This window comes from Anas platyrhynchos, chromosome 1, assembly GCF_047663525.1.
Source record: "Anas platyrhynchos isolate ZD024472 breed Pekin duck chromosome 1, IASCAAS_PekinDuck_T2T, whole genome shotgun sequence".
NCBI classification, from domain to species: Eukaryota; Metazoa; Chordata; class Aves; order Anseriformes; family Anatidae; genus Anas; species Anas platyrhynchos.
This window is the reverse complement of record NC_092587.1, coordinates 133,177,280-133,196,373: the sequence shown is the minus strand read 5'-3', so window position 1 is coordinate 133,196,373 and position 19,094 is coordinate 133,177,280. Positions and strand designations below refer to the sequence as shown.

The window sequence follows — 19,094 nt, the reverse complement described above, 5'->3', positions numbered from 1 at the left end:
GACTACTTTTTGTAAATGGTCACACTGCTGTGTGCATCTTTAAAATCACTAAACAGAACCTTTAGACTCTCAGCAGCTTCACAACATACCTCTCCACTTGCTAAAGGCCCTCTGTGACAACTGGATGCGTGTCACATTATTAACACTGGAAATTTGAAATCCCTCGGGATTTATGTATTTAACATGTATTTTTTTTCCTTTTAAAACCAAACGCTTTGGGTCTGCTGCAACTAATACATAAGTAAGCATCAGAACAGTACTGAATTTGTATGTAATTTATGTGCAAAATTAAAATCAAATCATGAATCTTTCAGCTTGAGAGCATTCTGCTTAATTCCCCAGGGAGGAAAAAAAAAAAAAAAAAAAAAAAAAGATCACTGCTAATGCTGCTCAACGCATGTTGAAATGCAGTAACCATTACAGAAATGAAAAAAAAAAAAAAAAAAAAAAGCTATTCAACAGATTCTGGACTGAGTTCCAATTCTGGATTATTCCTATCAGAATCAACATCAACAGACAGACATGTGGATAGACAATTTTCAAATCAATCGTGGGAATAATAAAAGTTAGACACTATGATAGTACATTTGTTATGCCTTTGCCAAAATTCTCCTCATCATTAAATGAAAATGTTAGCTTTCAAGCACATGACAAATCTTATTTGCTCTATTTATGGTTAGCTAATTCTCAGTGAGGAGCTGTTCTACACATCTCCATAATTTGCTCATGAACCATATAAGAAATATCTTAATCTAACAATATCCTTAATCACTTTGTTTTTGCAACAAGATGCACAAACAGAACATAGAGGGAAGACAGTATTTTTGTTTCCTTCTTTGTTTCCAAACTAGGATGGAAATGGAGAATGGCAAGAAAGTAAGTTTCCACTACCTAGAAGCAGAAAATAGGCTTACAAGATTGCCAGTTTATAGCCCAAGAAGATTAATTCCTGCACTTAGGCCATAATAGAGGACAATCTAGAGAGGGCTGATGTTTAGTTGAATTGGTGCTATTTGTTCTGATGCAGAAGAAATAGAAAGCTGTTTTAACCTCCCATTCACACTGTAAAATAAAAGACAGCATGCACATAAGCAAACTCCAGCATGGAACTCTTACCAGTTTTTCCGTAACAGCAATCTCCTAGGCAACTTGTGCAATGAAATGAAAGTAAGAGTAAATTTCTGACTTCTGACCTTGTGACAATAGGCAGATAACACTGGAGAGACAGAAAACATGCCAAAACTCTTGTGGATCTCACAACACTACAATGAATTTAACTGCAAGTCTATTTCCTACAGATGAGAGATTTCCTGTATGACTAGCAGTGCATGAATTGTTAAGAAGTGGCACATGAGAATCTAGTCATCTTCTCCATACTAATGAGACAGCAGCTGCAAAAGGAGAAAACTTCTGATTCTTGTTGCCTGAACTACTCCTTACCCTTCTACAAATGGTCACAACAACAAGAACAGCTGTGCCTGTATGGTACGTCATGACTTTCAGTTATGCAGAATGTATCTTGCAAAACTAAGTTGGAACTGGAAACTCGCAAACATTGCCCAGTTTTTCAAGAACAACAAGAAAGACGACCCTGGTAATTACAGGCCTGTCAGTCTCACTTCAGTGCCTCGTAAAATTATGGGGAAGATTATTCTGAGAGTTACTATAAAACATTTGAGAAACAACACAGTCATTGGTCATAGACTACATGGGTTCATGAGGGGAAAGTCCTGCTTAAAAAATTAATTTCATTTTATGACAAGGTTATCTACCTAACTGACCAAGGGAAGACAGCTGATGTACTCTTTTTAGATCACAGCAAAGCTTTTGGTACTGTTTCTCACACTACTCTTCTGGACAAGATGTCCAGCACACAGCTAGACAAATGTATGCTAGGACAGGCAAACAACTGGCTGACAGATAAGGCTCAAAGGGATATGGTAAATAGGGCTGGTGGCCACTTACTAATGGGGTTCTTCAGGGCCCCATTTTAAGGGTAGCTCTCTTTAATATTTTCATAAATGTCTTGGATGCAAGATTTGGAGGTATGCTAGACAAGTTTGAAGACAACACCAGGACAGGGGAGGGTCAGGCTGGGGGTTAGGGAAAGGTTCTTCACCAAGAGGTGGTCAGGCACTGGGACAGGCTCCCTAAGGAAGTGGCCATAGCACCATGCCTGGCAGCGTTTAGTAAGTGTTTGGACAACACTCTCAGACAGGTGGTCTCTATTTTGGGTGACCCTTTGTGAAGCCAGGAGTTGGACCTGATGATCCTCATGGGTCCCTTCCAACTCAGGATGTTTTATGATTCCAGAAAATCATAAAAAATAAAGTAATTGAAAATCTGAGAAAATTTTAGGCAAATGGCTATTCTGGACAGACATTTTAAGCACATACAGTTCTGTCTCAACGCAAAGAATTTGGCTAGATCTTGAATGGAAATCTAGGAGCCTTTCCGTCCCGCAGTGCCACTGTCAGAAAGCCTTCACTTGGCAGAGCCCAAGACAAAATGTCTGAGATGCACTTTGCAGGTTTGGCGGAGGGGCAAGTCAGGTTCTCAGCAGCTTGACAGCATGGAGATATAAAGGTCCCTGACACAGACCCCTCCTCTCTAGCTGTATCGGGATCTACAAGCAGTGCTTCCTGTTTCACAGAGGTTTTATGAAAACAAGCATCCATTATTGACCTTCTGCTAACACAATTTTACTTCAAACTATGAAATAGGAAATAATGCTACATTGTTTTCTAATTTATTGTTTTTAAACTCCACATAGAACCCAATTCCTCAAGGCACAGAAACATTTGTTTAACTTAAAGTAGTCCCTTCACTAGGTTGTATGCCTATTTCCTCACCTGATCATTAGCGCCCTACAAGCCTGTGCTCACAAAGTATATTTGGCATTGGCTGTTCACAACAGCATTTTGGAGTATATTGTCAGGGAGTGTTTGTATGTTTCCATATGTAGGGAGGAAGAGAGGGTAGTAGCTTCAGAGAATCATCTCTACAACATATGAGACACGATCCTTGTAAACATGTCTTTTGGAAGTTGCTACAATTCTGCCAGTGTACATCATACATTAAAACAGCTTTTTTTTTTTTGTTTGTTTGTTTGTTTAGAATTAAGTCAATTTAATATTTAACCTCAAGAAAAATATTTATCAAATACTCAAAGTTGTTAGAAGTGATTAAAATAGTTCCAATAACAATTCCAAAAATGTACTTCTATTGTCACCAAATCAACATGTCATTTTCTTTTTCCTTTATATTTGAACATCAATATAATATAATGCAATACAATATATTTTTACTAGCAGTCAAAAACATAAAAATTCATTTTCAGCTACTGAGGTCAGATAATTGTACCAGTCAACTGAAGAAGTAATAGGATGAAATGAGGGGGTGGAAAAATTTGGTAGACCCCTTTAACAAACCAGACACTCGGTTTTGAGAAATATAAAATGTAACATTATCATTTTGAGCCACTGAATTATGACACTTGGCACAGAAAAGCAATTGTCTATAATTATATAACAAAAACACTTGTCACAGCTCAAAAGACAATACATGCATTAAGGAATGTAGATCCTAGAGGGCATTACCCTAGTTGTATATATTGTATAAAACCAATCGATTTTTCTTCTCTATCTTCAGTATTGGTTTTGCATGTTTTTAGAATATGCTAAAATTACAGAATTGGATAGTAAACGGTACTACTATATCACAAGTATTTAATTAGGTATCAAAGATCTCTAACTTCTGTTTGTTTTGGTGTTTTTTTATTTTAGTCAGCTAACTCTGTTCAGTATGTGTCATATAAGCACACACCAGAAGATTTAATGGTTTTAATTATACTACATACTAGCAGTTAGAGCAGTAGTCTTCTGTAGGAAAAGACTAAAGCACTGCAAGACAAAACCTACTATGCAAGTTCTGAGCATTTATTGTTAGATTCAAAATCCTTTGCTGTAGGAAAGTAAGTAGCAATTTTACACTACAAAAGTGTTAGTTAAAAAAAAATAAAAACATAAAGGTTCAGCTGTACACCAAAAATTAAAATTTTGTTGTTTCTCTTCCTCCAGGGTTACACTATACAGTTAAGTGAGCACCACTTTTAAACTACGTAAGTCAATCTTTCTGCATATGTATAATACAACAGCATGTGACTGTACTATACTAATACTAAGACAGACTATTATTCTATTACAGCTCATGCACTGCTGGAGATTCCTACAAAAAAAAAAAAAGAGTCCTTGGATTAATTTTACCTACTCAGTAACAAGCTGTCTACAGGTGCTGTTCACATATTTTATTTACTAAATGACAGGATTATTTTCCAATGTTTTAATTTCCTGGCAACAGCAACTGGAACAATGAAAAAAAAGAAGAAAAAAAAAAAAAAAGAATAAAAATTCATCCAGCACAGCTCAGAGACAGTAATCCAAAAAGAGAAAACTGCTGAAGAAGGAACCACACTGCTTGTAAGTGCTGAAAGATAGGATGTTAGATAATACTTGAAATAATAACACAGAAGGACTTCCAAATGATAGGATACAGTACTTCCACTGGCAGCCCAGGGGCAACAACCTCCCTGTTGAAGGTAAGTTGATGTAGCAAGGTGGGACTCAAGGACAACTTAATCAGAGTCAATTACCTTAAAGAGATGGGGGGAGTTAAAGTCACAGAAAATCAGATTCAGCGACAGTAGACCTCACTTTAGTAACATAAAGTACATGGATGCAGGCTCTACAGTGTAACACTGGGACTGTTTCCAACGTCAAGAACCTAGTGTCTCAGACCTCATTTAAAGATTTTACGCTCACCGTTATGAAATATTTATGGACATCTTGCAAATCTTCTGATGTTATAGTTTTAACCAGAAGCAAGTATGTCAGCTACAGAAAGTAAGTTCACGGAACATTGCATTACATCAATTTAATGTTCAATTTTTCATCATACATATATCAATTAACATTTGTTTTATAGAACTGAAAAGGTTTAAGTGAAAACTTCCAAACCAGACACACGTTTTCACACACTAGTTCAAAGCGAGAATAACTGCAATACCTAAAGCTTCAGATTCTGAAAAAGGCAACCTGTTATGAAAGTACATTAAAAAGTTACAAAAATGTAGTTTTAGGCATCCATTGCTGAAAATTTTGGTTTGCTCTTTATGCAAGAAAGTTACACAACAAAGCCTACTGAAAAGAGTACTTATAGGCTGAAACATACATAAGTCCTCTCAAAAGAGGTTTATGTTATGAAAATCGTCAAGGTGGTATCCCTTTTACATTGCCGGAAGACACTTCAGAGTATTTTCAGTTTAATTTTACACACAATTATGGCTTTGTTCATAGCTGAAAGATTACTGAAATACAACACATTCTTTCTATGCAGCTTTTAAAATGGAAGAGATTGCATGTGTATTGTAGCATAAGAGTAACCAGGGGAACATAAACACAAAACAAAAAAATACTTTATCAGTTCAAAGGATGCCCCATTTATATCGATAAAAATAAATTTTAGCATCACGCATATACTCTTCAACCAGAAAGTGACAAGTATTTGTCTGGAACTGTACTTTAAAACAGACATATTTAGTAATGGCAAGGAATACATTTATACCTTGAGTGTCTCAATCTTGGCAAACTTAGGTCTGAGAACTATAGAACTTTTATAATTACTTTCCCAGCAGGAGGTACAATTCATAATCTAGAGCATTTTTAATGCTTCTTGACTGCATGAACCCCAGGAGTTTGCAGAATCAAACATGATTCAGAAACTTTCTTTTTCCCCATTTGAAATATTACAAAAATGTAATTTCTAATTACAGACAGGATAGTATCCAAGAAGAATGACTTTAGTTCCTAGAATAGCACCCAAAGCTAACACACCAATCCCATGAGTATCCATATATAATAAATTCACTTAAAACTGATACGGAAAATTTATGTATCCATATCCTCAAGGCCTAAATATTCATAATGCTTACCTAGACTGTCCTGCTCAGGTGAGTACTGTGTGAAGGTGATTTTCAAAAAATACACTAGAAAACAGCAGTAACTATAAAAAGCTTTCCTGAAGCTCCTAAGTAAGAATTAAATTAAAATAATTGGTTCTGGATAAAACAACACGCCCCCAGGCTATTAGAGCTCCCAGTAGTTATACTGCAAATGAAACTGAAACAACTCATCTTAATCACTGTTTTGCACAGTGTATTGAGACTGCTGATGAAGCAAACTGAAAGAAACCAAAGGCTCTAAATGCTTGTAACTATTCCTGGTAATGGGAGCAAGCCCATTTCTGGTTTAAACAATGATATCCTAATGGCCCTCACTGTTGTAGATGTGAAGGAAGGAAAAGACTGACATTTACTGAAAACAGAATAATCCTGTAGGATGTGTAGGAAGGAAAAAAACGGACATTTCTTGGAAACAGAAGAACTCATTAGACTTCACAGCAGTCTTTCTAGAGACTGCAACAATTTGAGTTTTGCTGAAGGAAGGCACATACATCAAGTTAACACTTTTTAGAATTCCCCCACATCTAAAGATGCTTCCTGTGCCGTGATATATAATGGACTGCTTCAAAAACCAAGTCACATACAAAAATATTGCATTACTCTACAGGAAGCATGCAGCATGAGGCCTCGATTCAGCAGATAGTTAAGAGCAAACCCAAAGGGTCCTCTAGCCACACTGTCTACCCAAACCCCAAGATCCAATCTAACTGCAGCACGAGGCTGACAGATTTCAAGCTATCCCTGTAAGGATAAAAAAGGGCCTACTACTACTAAAAAAAAAAAAGAGAGAGAGAGAGAGAGAAGATTGTGTGAATGGTTTCTAGGTTTATGCAGCAGACAGCAACTGCTTGAAGTATTTCACATCTGAAAGATGCTCCCACGTGCCTTGCACAGCAAAACCAGCCCCTCAGCAGCGTGGACTGGTTGACAGCCGACCCCACAAGACCGACCCCACAGCCGTGGGCACCCTCAGCGCCCCGGGCCCCGCCTCCCCAAGCGGGAAGCCTGCTGTGCACGTCCTCAGGCGTGACCCCAATTCCCCCCTCGCCTCTCTGCCGGCAGCCACCCTGCGAGCGCCCTCCCTAACCTCAGCCCCGAATCTTTTAACTCAGCCGAAAATACGCGCACAAAGGGCATGGGGGTGGCGGGGAGGAGGAGGAAGAAAAAATCGTTTCCTGTTGCTTTAATCCCTTTAGTCAGGCTTAAGTAACGTCGCCCAGGGCGCGCTGGCTGGGTGCCTGGCTGCAGAGGCCGGCAACGAGAGGCCGCCGGGGGCAGGGGCAGGCCGGCGGCTCAGCCCCGCTCCCCCCAGCCGGGAGGCGCCGGGAGCCGCGGGGCGGCGCGTCCGGGGGCTGCCCGCGGGGGCCGCCCGCCGCCACCTCCGGCCTCTCGCAGCGCCGGCGGCGGAGAGGGGCCGGGCGGCTGCGGGGGAGAGGGGGCGAAGGCTACACACCCAGCAGCAGGCCGTCCATGTCAAAGATGAGGTGGGTGACCGGCCGCAGCGCGGCGGAGGAGGAGGAGGAGGAGGAGGAGGAAGCGGACATGGCGAGGCCACGGCAGCCGAGACCCGAGCGGTGCTGCTGGGGGCGGCGGCGCAAGCGTGTGCGGTGCCGGCGGGACGGGACGGGCGGAGCGGGGAGCGGGGGCGGCCGCTTTGTTATAATGAGTTCTTCTGGGCAGAAAAAGTCCGTTTCTCTGCTAGGCCTCTTCATGTGTGGGACTTTATGGGTTTTGTTTTAAGTCCCATTAGGTGCTGCTTGCTCCCGTGTTGATGCTTTAGATGGTTTTCCCTCAAAGTTTTATGTGCCCGTGTAGAGGTTTACAAGGGTACGGTTACTGCTGGACCGTAATACGAGCCGAGAATGGAAATCTTCAAATCTGTATATAACTGCGCATGAGGAAAGAGTGAAGTGGTAGAGGGTTTATCTTGAGAGCTGTTGAGCGTGAGGCTAGTTACTTCGCTTGTTTTCTGAAGTGGCTGAAGTTCAAGAAACAAACCATTGTGCCGCAGAAGAAGGAAACTCTTCTAACACACCACCAATTGGTTTTGACTGGTTAGTTGCGGGGGAAGAAGGCAACTTTCCTTATTGGCCGTTCCATATCTATTTTTCCATGCAGGTAACTCACATTTGTCATCAAGATCATCAGTTACAGGTCAAGACCCTGGTTGCAGAAGCAGAACTGATGGCAGCCACCTCATGCTCACAAGGTGCCACGCTGACCTGAAGGCCTGAGCTGCTTTAGGACTCTGTGCCAAAGCAGTGGTGGAAGGGAAACCCACTCTCTTCCTGTTGGTAGGCCTCTCAGCAGTTCATTTTCTCTGACAGCCCCATTAATTTGTCAATATTTCACCATTTTAGCAAGTCAGTGGTGTTTTTCAAGCTCTTATCTGTAGATGTCATGCAGCGATATCTTAATTTACACATCTTATATATCCCCCAAAACAACCCTTACCCTACATTTGTAAGAAATACGCAACATGCAGCCACACACCTCCTTCCGTCTTACAAATGAGAGGAGAGATAAAATATCTTCATCATTTCTTACCTTTTTAATAATAAAATTTCTCTTTCAAGCGAAGTTTTTTGAGTTTTGGGTTTGTTTTTTCTTTGTTTTTAACATGTCTCATTTTGAAATGGTTGTTTGTCATTACTGCTTAGGCCTGCATTGGCTAGGAAAAGCTGCGTGCAACGCCTTAAGTGTGTTTTTAAAATGTCTTGCACAGTCATGATGTGTGTCTGTTAGTTCTTCTGTTGAGGGAAGAAATTTGGTCCTGTACTTCCAGATGGAATTTTAATCTGTAAACCTACAATGTGGGTGTTAAGAATAATGCCCACAGCTATTTTGGTTCTCTTATAAATACTGTGCAACAGTATGGTCTTAAAACTTTTTTTCAGATAGCAAATGTGTTAGTAGTTCAGTTAACTGAGAACAGAGCCAAGAATTAAAAGAAAACCCAAACCCTAAATACATTATGTCCAAAAAAGTGTTAAAAAGGAGAAGTCATGATTATTTTAAAACTGGTAATACTGGTATTCTGTTACTCTAAGAAGGAATGAGTTTCTGCTATAAGAGTGTAAGCTGTTGTGGCAAAAGTTTCTAGAGGGTGAGTAATGAGGTTGTATAGCAGTTGTACCTGAGGTGGATTCCTTTGCTTTCTACTTATAAAATCTAAATCTACATCTACATCAATCTGTATCTATGTCTTTATTTAATTGTATTTGTTGGCATAGTAATGCCTGTACTTTTTAACAAGAAAAAGCTACAGTGATGTATCTTGACTCACCCTTTCAGAGAAAAGCATAAGTAGTTCACAACTTGAACTCCCCATCAAAAAAAGGAAAATATTTACTATTTTTAGCGTGTAGACCACCAGTTCACATCATGAAACACCAGGCTCGTACAAAGCTTCTAAACATTTAAAGTGCAAAGGAATGTGAAAGATAACCTATTTAAAAAAAGAAAAAAAAAATCCATCAAATGAAAGTATGCTACTCATAATGAACCTTTTTAGGGTTAAGTGGTCTGTGTTACAAATCTTATTGTTCACATTTCAAGACAGTCAGGTTAGCTGACATGCTGATGACCTCAATTTACTTTGCTTCACTCTGGCTCATCAGTGATAATCAACATAATGTTAGCTTCTTTGATTCTGTAAAGCTACATTCAAACACAGGAAAATCTTTGCAATATAGACAGACTTTAAATTTATTCATCGTGAATAAGTCTTCTTACTAACAGAATAAAATGTGATGAAAATCCAAGCAGAACTTTTAATGCATGGTGAACCATAGTTTGCTAGATGTACAAATAAGTAAAAATGTTGATCCGAGTTCTATTTGAGCTGTCTTTGTCTCAAACATCTTATAGGTAGTATTTTGTGGTTTGTTTTCCTTTCTTTTTTTTTTTTTTTTAAGGAGTTAAAGGTTGAGAATTATGCAATTGGCTATTTTGTTCACTACTTTTTTTAAATCACTTTTCAAGTGAAAGTAACATTAAAATAACTTGTGAGATGCGGAAAGCATAGCGCAGTGGAAGCGTAATAACCATGAAAACTAATAGTTAATTATTTGTCTATTAACCTAATATCCCCTTATTGAGAAGGGTGAACTGGAGTTACTGAAACATAATGATTCAAGTAAGCTTGATTACTGCAAAGTCTGAAGAACATAGTTAGCTTCATACACATTTTTAATGCATTTAACTTTCTATTTATGCACATACCAAACCAGACAAATAAATCTTTGCTGAGTTTTACTTTATAAGGTAATATGCGGTACATATACATGCTGGATGTCCAGGTTTTTAAAAGATTGTAAATTAGTTGCCTATAGGCAACTTCTATTCCTAAGCACATCTATTTTCTTTGGCTTTGTGATAATATGATAAAGTTGCTTTGGTTTTATTGTTCTTGAATGTGCAATAAGGGGAAAATATTCAGGTGCCTATCCATGCAGTTCTTAAGTGTACAGTACAATATTTTACGTACACAGTCCACATAACCTTTCTTAACCTTTCCATGTTTTATTATTCTTTACCTTGAAGCTAAAAAGTTTTCTGCATCACTGAAACTTAGCTATTAAGTTCTATTCCTGGAAAGTAAAAGCTTCAGAATATGCTTAAGTGTTTTCTTGGGTAATACACTTGACAAAATTGCAATCTCCTATTTCATTACTTTATACTGTTCTTGAAACATGGATTCACTTACAGGATATTTATAGCATTGATAGGAGCATCATGCACTATGTGTTTCATCCTGAAATGACTGACTTTATTTTTCTTGTTCTGCAGGCACCTTGGCAAAGAGGATAAACAGATTATAATCCATTTTGATTTGAATATTAAAAAAGAATCTAGAGACATGAATAAATCCAGTAATTTAAAAGCTTTCAGAATGATTTACATGAGCAGCTTTTAAAACCACTATTACTAACAAATTACTTGGAATGACTTGGAGTTAAATGTTATTTAATTCAAGTATTACCTGAGATTCATAACACTTGCTATAGTTGAGCCTATAAGCCCTCAGAATGAAACTCCTCCCAGTGCTGGATGTCACCACGTAAGAGCTTTTCACCTTCAGAATGTGAATTAAATTAATTTACTGGGTTTGCTCCTGTTTTTATAGTTGAAAAAGGGAAATGATCCTAGGCCTTAAGACAATGAAACAGGGGCATATATATGTTCAAAGTCATATTACAAATATATATATAATCAACAAAAAAAGTCAAAGTATATCCTTGTATATTAAAAGCATGAGTATTCTTATAGCCAAGCATATAGGGGGATAAGAGCCATCCGTTTTCTAGATTTTGATATCTGGCACCAGATACAAGTGAGTTAGTTACAAAGGCAAGAAAGATGATGTCTTATGCTTACGGAGAACAAAGTGATGAAGAAGATATATGTTGGAAATCTATAAATTTAAATGAGGGACCATAATAAGGTTTTTAAGCAGCAATGAAGGGTGAAATTCCCAAAGAGCCAACCAAGCATACACGGAGGAACAAGATATCTAAGATACTTTTAGATGTCAATTTTTATACTTATGGATGAGAATTTACAACAGAATGAACAGGTTCAGAAGCTGGGAAATGAAAATTTAATGTCATGCTTCAGGATCATTTGTTGTTTCCATTAAAGTCAGAGAATAATTTTTGCTCCTTTATATTACGTGGCCCATGATTTAGCCTTTTGAGGGATACAGAGAGATAATTTTTGATCTCTCAGTAAAATACTGTCTGCATATGGGCAAAATGTGCAAATAATTAACAGTGTCATTGTCACTGAAATCCTAAATATTTAATGGGTGGGTCCTGCTTAGCCTTAAACTATCAGAAGGATTAAGGCAGAAGATAAAGCGTACCAACATAAAGTTTGAACTGTTGTATTTTATGCTTTTCCAGTGAGATAAAGTGAGATAAGGCCATTTTTTTTATTTATCTAACTTCACATTATTGCAGGAGCCTAAAACAGTTTGTGCTTTTGGTTTTCTTTGTCTGCATGTGAATTTTATGGCTATATTTTTTCATTTTACTGCATTTTGATTGCTACAGATGATAGGAAAAAGTATTGCCACACAGAACACGTATTCCATCAACCCTCCTGAGCAAGACATCTATCACTTGGTTGTCTGGAATAAGCTGGATCTATATGCATACACCCTTCCAGTGGTTCCTTTCAGTTCTAAGTTCCTAAGTTCAACATCATTAAAGGTTGAGGGAGAACGAACAGTGTTTTCTGGGTCATGAGCTTTCTGATGCACTGATTTGTCATGTTCCAGATTCAGGTTTTATATGTGTGTACCGCACTCAGCATGCAACAAGCAGGAGAGTTGAATATTCACAGGTTGTTTTTGTATTCTGAGTGTACACCCTTATGATTCTATATCTACACAGAAGAAAAGACAAAAATGAGCTAGCTGATACTCAGCTAAGAACGCCTACGTGTTCAGGGGCAAACAGTCAACCTAGGTAGTACAGGAGACTGTTGGAGGCCAGCTGTTGTACTATGGTACACAGCATTTCTTTTTCTGGAGTGATTTTACTGGTCCAAGTATCTAGACCTATCTAGACAGAAGCCATAACACCATTCTGGGACATGTGAAGGAGCATTTTTTTTTTTTTTTTTTTTTTTAGTTGCAGGAGTTAACAAACAGACCAAAGAAGTCATAATTCCCTATTGGGAATGCCTCTTTTTCCCTCTGAAGCTACTACACTCTCTTCCTCCCTACATACGGAAACATACAAACACGCCCTGACAATATACTTAAAAACGCTGTTGTGGACAGTCAATGCCTAATATGCTTTGTGACCACAGGCGTGTAGGGTGCTAATGAGCAGGTGAGGAAATGGTCCCTTCATTAGGTTGTGTGCTTACTTTAAGTTAAGCGAATGTTTCTGTGCCTTGAGGAATTGGGTTCTATGTGGAGTTTAAAAACAGTAAATTAGAAAACGATGTAGCATTATTTCCTCTTTCATAGTTTGAAGTAAAATTGTGTTAGCAGAAGGTCAATAATGGATGCTTGTTTTCATAAAACCTCTGTGAAATAGGAAGCACTGCTTGTAGATCCCAATACAGCTAGAGAGGAGGGGTCTGTGTCAGGGACCTTCATATCTCCATGCTGTCAAGCCATTGAGAACCTGACTTGCCCCTCCACCAAACCTGCAAAGGCTGCCATGAGGTCTCCCCTTAGCCTGCTCTGCTCTGGGGCTTCAGCTGCTCCTCATACGTCTATGCCCTGCAGACCCTTCACCATCTTTGTTGCCCTACTTAGACAGCCCATTGTCATTTGTCTGTTCTTTTTTGGAGGGTTTAAGAAACTTCATCTCTTTAACCTTTCCTTATAAGTTATTCTTTCTGAAGCTTTGAGCATTTTGATTGCTCTTCGAGATTCTAGTTTTTCTGTATCATTAGAAGTCCAGCACTTGGATAGGTCAAGTTTTGCAACCGTGGGTTTTAGAAGTGAAAAAATAGAAAGGTCGCCTTCCACTAATAGGCTGCCTTCTTAGCTCCAGATACAGCATTCCTTTGAATTAACACAGGAACTGAATTACCATTTCTGCCGTAATTTTATTTTGTTCACTAATGAATGATATGTAATTCTCAGGAATATTTGTTCCTACTGCTTCTTCGATTGTTCCCCATTTTGATCTCAGCCAAATGCTTTGACTAATCCGTTTTCCATCTTATATTTTTGATCCTGTGCTCTCCAATGCAGAGTTTATTGTGGCAGCAAATAAATAAATAAATTAGCACTAGAGGATTCTTTGATAAGAAAAAAAAAAAAAAAAAGGTCTGTAGGAACTGTAGTTCACATGAAAAAAATATTGTAGAAATTGAAAGATGAAGAGAGAGAACAGGTGCTGGAGCCTTTTTGTATGACACACGGAGGCTATTTTGAGGCTAATCAAGTTTTCAGCTAACTGCTCTATGAATGTTACTGCAGATGTAGTTTACCAAAAAATAATCTGTGGTCTTTTATTATGACCAAGTTTATATATATTTTAGAAAAGCAGGAGGGAGAGATCATTAAAGAATATTCATGATCAAACCATTGATGCCATTATGATCAGTAGGCAGAATGGATTCTAAAAGATGTTATTTATTTTACACATTTTAGTGCAAATATAGTTCAGAATTAAACCAAATTTATTATATCATTGTAGTCTTTATTTACACTGTATATTTCCTGACTGGATCACTTTTAGCTTAATTCTCATTAAAAATATTTGCTATTATACTCCACTGAAAGAGATCAGTGGCAACATGTCTACCCCATGAAGAACTTAATATGTCTTCATAGAGTTTTAAAGATCTTTCTGCATGTATTTTAAGTATGAGAAATGATTATCTTGCCAGCCTGATGAGGCAGCTATCTGAAAGAAAGTGTATTACAGAATGAACTGTTGTATCACTGTTTCAGAAATGATGCTTGTGTCATTTAGACCAGTGGCTGCTACAAGCAATAAGTAATGGGTATTATATTATATTAATGACCAGGTTTGACAACCTGACTCCATACTCTTTTTATAGTTTTTAAATTATCTTTCTTTTTTAGGCCAATAATTATGCACTCATCGGGCAAAAGTAGGCTAATGCAATTTTCCAAAAGCTATTAACAAGACTTGTAATATTAAGATGGCTGTATATCCCAATTAAGTAGGATGTGCCACCCAGACACCAGACACCTTGAGTTGCAGTCATGAAATGAGGTAGGGTTAGGCTGTATTCTTGAGTTGCAGAGCTCTGAGGAGTCTGATGTGCTTCAGGAAGCATAGAGCTTCACTCAGTAGATGGCACTGTTGCCACTGATTCTCTACCTGCATCTTCTGGGGTGGAATCCACACTATCTGCATTTTAAAGTGGGTGGAAATTAAATAAACCCTTGCCTGCTTGCAGTTTTAAATTGTTTCATTTAGTTGGGTGTTTGCTGCTTCTTGAAAGACCTGACAAAGGGTGGGGATCTACACATTCATCTGCTTTTTCCAACTTATCCATGTAATATGATAAAATAATTTCTCTAGTATATTCAGTGAAATATATTTTCCTGTCTATTTAAGGGTTTTAAGGGAGTTTTTTAAGGGTTTTGTTCTATGTGTGACTTGAAGTAACCTAGACAAGTATTTTGTAGTCAGAAACTGTGTCTACAGTGACTACAAAACCTGGATCATAGAATCACAGAATGGTTTGGGTTGGAAGGGACTTCTAAAGATCATCTGGTTTCAGCACCCCTGCCAAGAACAGGAAAACCGTATACTAGATCATGTTGCCCAAAGTCCCATCCAACTTGACACTGAGTACTTCTCAGGATGGGCATCCTCAACCTCTTTATACAATCAGTTCCAGTGCTTAACCACCTTACATTTTTTTTTCCCTTACAATATTAATTTAAATCTAGCCTCTTTCAATTTGAAACCAGGAAAAGGCTTTCACCATCTTTTCCATAAGCCCCATTTATATATTGAAGGCCTTCAGTAAGGTCTCTCTGTTGACATCTATTTTCTAGGCTAGACAAACCCAGCTCTCTCAGCCTGTCTTCATAAGAGAGGTGCTTCAACTGTTGGATCATCTTCATGGTTCTTCTCTAAACTTGTTCTAATAAGTCAATGCCTGTCTTGTACTGGGGGCCCCAGAGCTAGATTCAGTACTTCCAGGCAGGGTCCCATGAGGATGGAGTAGAGGCAAAGAATTTCTTCCCTTTCTTGACCTGCTAGCAACACTTCTGTTTGTGTAGTCCAGGATACAGTCTTTATTCGTAAATGACACAGCCACTATGTTCTCCCAGTTGAACTCCTGTCTCTAACTCTTAACTAAAGTTAAGCACAAACATGAAAAAGAAAATGCCAAAATCATTAGAACACATCGCTGAGTTTCATACATAAAAGCTGTTGTGACATCCTCAGAACTGCACAAAGTTGTGTGTAATCCACCAGTTTCAGAAATTCTTTTCATATAATGATTCTCTTACAGTCCTTCAGGATAACTACATGGTTATAAAATTTCTAGAGTAAAACTTATTACTGCTGTTCTCAAACTGATCCAAAGAGTGAATGGATCAAAGTATTTTTCACTGTTTTTAACTGAAGATTTGCTGCAGAATGAAAACCCTTTTGCAACCAATCACTAGGAACAGCATAACTGCATCTTTTCATTCTAGATATCTATGGCTTTCAAAACTATCTTCTAAAATTAGCTATGTTCCTTGGATTTTACCGTGAAAGAAAAAATAATGCAGAGAGAAGAAACGTTTACAGAAATTCTCCCTTTGTCCAATTTTTAGTTCTGTTATTGGTGGTTTTCATTTGAAATCCTGTTAAAAATTAGTTGATATTAATGGATTTATGTGAGTAAAAGCATTTAAATGTGCACCATCATTCATCCAGTCTAACACAGGAGTGATCTTTATCGTGCTTTGTTTTCACAAATACCTACTTTCCCTAGTAAATAAACTTGTAGTCTTGTTTAAGTTTGAGCCTAATCTTTTAAAACACTGGTAGAGATGTTTTGATGAACTGAGTCAAAAGGTCTGGCTCACTGCAGCTCCTTCCTGACACTAGATCCAAATGCTCTGTCCTTGCACTAGGTTCCAGTAAATCCAGTCAGGGATCTTTGCATAAAACATTGTTTCAATTTGATTTCTCCCAATCATTTAGTTTGCTTCGGTATTTTGCCTTATTAAAACAAAAAACAAACAAACAAAAAGTTTGTATTTAGAATGCAAGGGCTGTAAGTTCAGGTGCTTTATTGGCAGTGGTTGTCACATGTCTTTGGACATCTGTCTTTCTCTTCCTGATAAAATTTTCACATTAAATAGATTGGCATAGGTGGAGAAAGATAATACATAAACTAGCTACCACTTTTCAAAGTTAAATGAATGATTTTTTCATGTTAGGGTCCTTGGGCTTCCTGCAAGTAGTCATTTTCTGGGATCATACATTGTATCTAAAAGAATGCATGGTAAGCAGAACAGGATGGCTGAGGAGTACAGTGAATTTCTGAATAGCACCCCAATGGAAGAGTTTGAAAATCACTGATCTGAAATTATGCTTATAAAGGTGTTTTAATACTTTATAAAAAAAATAAATAAATAGCTACATTCTCCAGACATATTTACCATGTGTACAGAACGCAGAAACATACCTGTAATTCTTGTACTGCCCTTGTTTTGCAAAAATACGATGCCGTGGTGGCTTTGCCTTGCTGGGCAGCTGAACACCACAACCGCTCTCTCACTCCTCCTCTTTAGAAGAGAGAGATAGTATGCTCGAAAAAAAAAATAATCATGAGTTGAGATAAGGATAATTTAATTAAAGGGAAAAAGAAGGGGGAGAGGGGGGGAAGCACAGAGATAGGAAAAGAAATTACTCTCTACTTCCCGTCAATGAGCGATGTTTGGCCACATCCCAGGAAGCAGGGCCTCAATATGCGTAGCAGTTGTTTGGGAGGACGGATGTCTTCATAACGAGCCCCCTCTCCTGCCCCTTTCCCGCCTTTTATTGCTGAGTGTGACATTATAGGGCACGGAATATCGCTTAGGTTGGTTTAGATCAGCTGCCCTGGTGATGTCCCCTCCCTTCCTCTTTCCCACCCCCCCAGCCTGTTGGCTCTTGGAGGGTTGGAGGGCGTCCTGATGCAGTGCCAGTATTGTGCAGCAATAGACACTGCACTGGTGTGATACCACTGCTGTTCCAGCTACGAGTGCAGAGCACAGCACTGTATGGGCTGCTGCAGGGAAAGTTAGCTCCATCCCAGACAGAGAGTATAGATGCAATGTCAGTAGCATTTGAAAAGCCTGACAGAAAATCTTCAGCAACAAGTTAAAATGGGTTCTTGGTTAGGCCTGTATGTATATGCATTATGAAAACACATTGAAATTGTTCCCTACTAGTGAAGTAGTTTCTTACCAAAAAGCAGCATAGGTGTTGTATAACAAGACATTGTCATTTTTCAGTGTTGTCCTTTTTTCTCCCCCTCCACCCTTGTGTTTCAGTTCACGTGACTGGACTTTGCACCCATTTACCAATAATAAGAGAACAGACATCTTGTGTGAAAACTAGAGGCAGAAACAGAAACCATTCCGTGCTGCAAGGTAAAATGCCCCTTCCACTCCCACGTCTGTCATATATATATTTTTTTTTTTCCTTTTAAACTTTGAGTTCATCTATAGTTGGAGCTCATATTCTTTCACAGCTCAAAGCAAATATTTCATGACAGGAAATTAGCAATTATGTGAAGTAATAACACGCAGTTTTGTCTTTTCTTCATTAGCTTAATGCAATGTGTTTTATACAAGAAAGAAAAAGAAATACTGATACTGTCTTTTCTTGTCTGTAAGGTACTGCCAAATGTAATGGCAAATTATTTTTCAACAAAATGCACTTCATTATTGCAGTGGAGTAGAACATTTCCTGCCTACAGTGGGTTAAAAAGAATATAAGCTTTACTTGAATTCTGAAAGCATTTTGACTGAAAAATAAAGCAGGGTCCTTGTGAACTAGAACATATTCCAGCAGTACAACAGTGGATTTTTTCTTACCACTTAAGCTCTAGTTGTTTAAAAAGTAATGTTAAAAGTGTATGTAATTTTGATTACAGACTATGTTTCAAGATCCAGTGGAAATAAATTGTTAAATAGTTTTGGAGGTGGCTACATTCTGAAATAAGCTTGCAGTTCTGAAGTGACCTTGTTTTATGTGCAGTATAATCTCACAAAATCTCTGGTTCAAATGTGGAAATGTGTAAGACTTAACTATAACTTTTTAGGTGATAGTAAGTCTAATCTCTCCTTTTGTAATCTCACACACATCCAACCTGCTAACTGGGGGTAAACACAGTTACGAAGAAGACAGTATGCATAAGAAGAACCACTGAGATAGAGAGTATGGCAAAGAATGATAGAGAAAGAAAGAAGGTAAGGCAAATCTCATAGCTTCTGAATAGGTTGTAGCTGCCAGGTTTCTACAGAAGGACTACTTGTGGGCAGGCACTTGAGATGAGAAGGAAGGAAGATGAAAGAGGAGAAGCCTATTTAACCAAAACACATGTTGAGCAGAATCTGACCGCATGTATTGCT

General features: G+C 38.2%; 2 protein-coding genes across 11 annotated transcripts in view; one reads left to right on the top strand and one right to left on the bottom strand.

Moving 5' to 3' along the window:
• The window catches only part of PUDP (pseudouridine 5'-phosphatase), an 80,154-nt gene extending 72,504 nt beyond the window's left edge, over positions 1 to 7,650 (bottom strand). For 2 of the 3 annotated variants that reach the window (XM_027447454.3, XM_072029837.1), the window contains exons 1-2: positions 7,107 to 7,310; positions 5,990 to 6,084 (exon numbers count right to left, since the gene is read on the bottom strand). In XM_027447454.3, the coding sequence (XP_027303255.1) occupies positions 5,990 to 6,084; positions 7,107 to 7,156 (145 nt within the window). In that variant the 5' untranslated portion in view covers positions 7,157 to 7,310. Of the gene's footprint in view, positions 1 to 5,989; positions 6,085 to 7,106; positions 7,311 to 7,472 lie in introns of those variants that run through there. The other variant, XM_027447442.3, reaches the window with a different exon arrangement.
• Positions 7,334 to 19,094, top strand: part of STS (steroid sulfatase) — a 115,253-nt gene continuing 103,492 nt past the window's right edge. Inside the window, exons 1-3 of one of the 8 annotated variants that reach the window (XM_072029819.1) lie at positions 7,337 to 7,503; positions 8,138 to 8,313; positions 18,012 to 18,110. Coding sequence is in view for 1 of the 8 variants with exons in the window: in XM_027447410.3 (XP_027303211.2) it covers positions 7,490 to 7,503 (14 nt within the window). In the remaining 7 variants the exon portion in view is untranslated. Of the gene's footprint in view, positions 7,504 to 8,137; positions 8,314 to 18,011; positions 18,111 to 19,094 lie in introns of all 8 variants that reach the window. The other 7 variants (XM_027447419.3, XM_027447415.3, XM_027447431.3 and 4 more) reach the window with 7 other exon arrangements.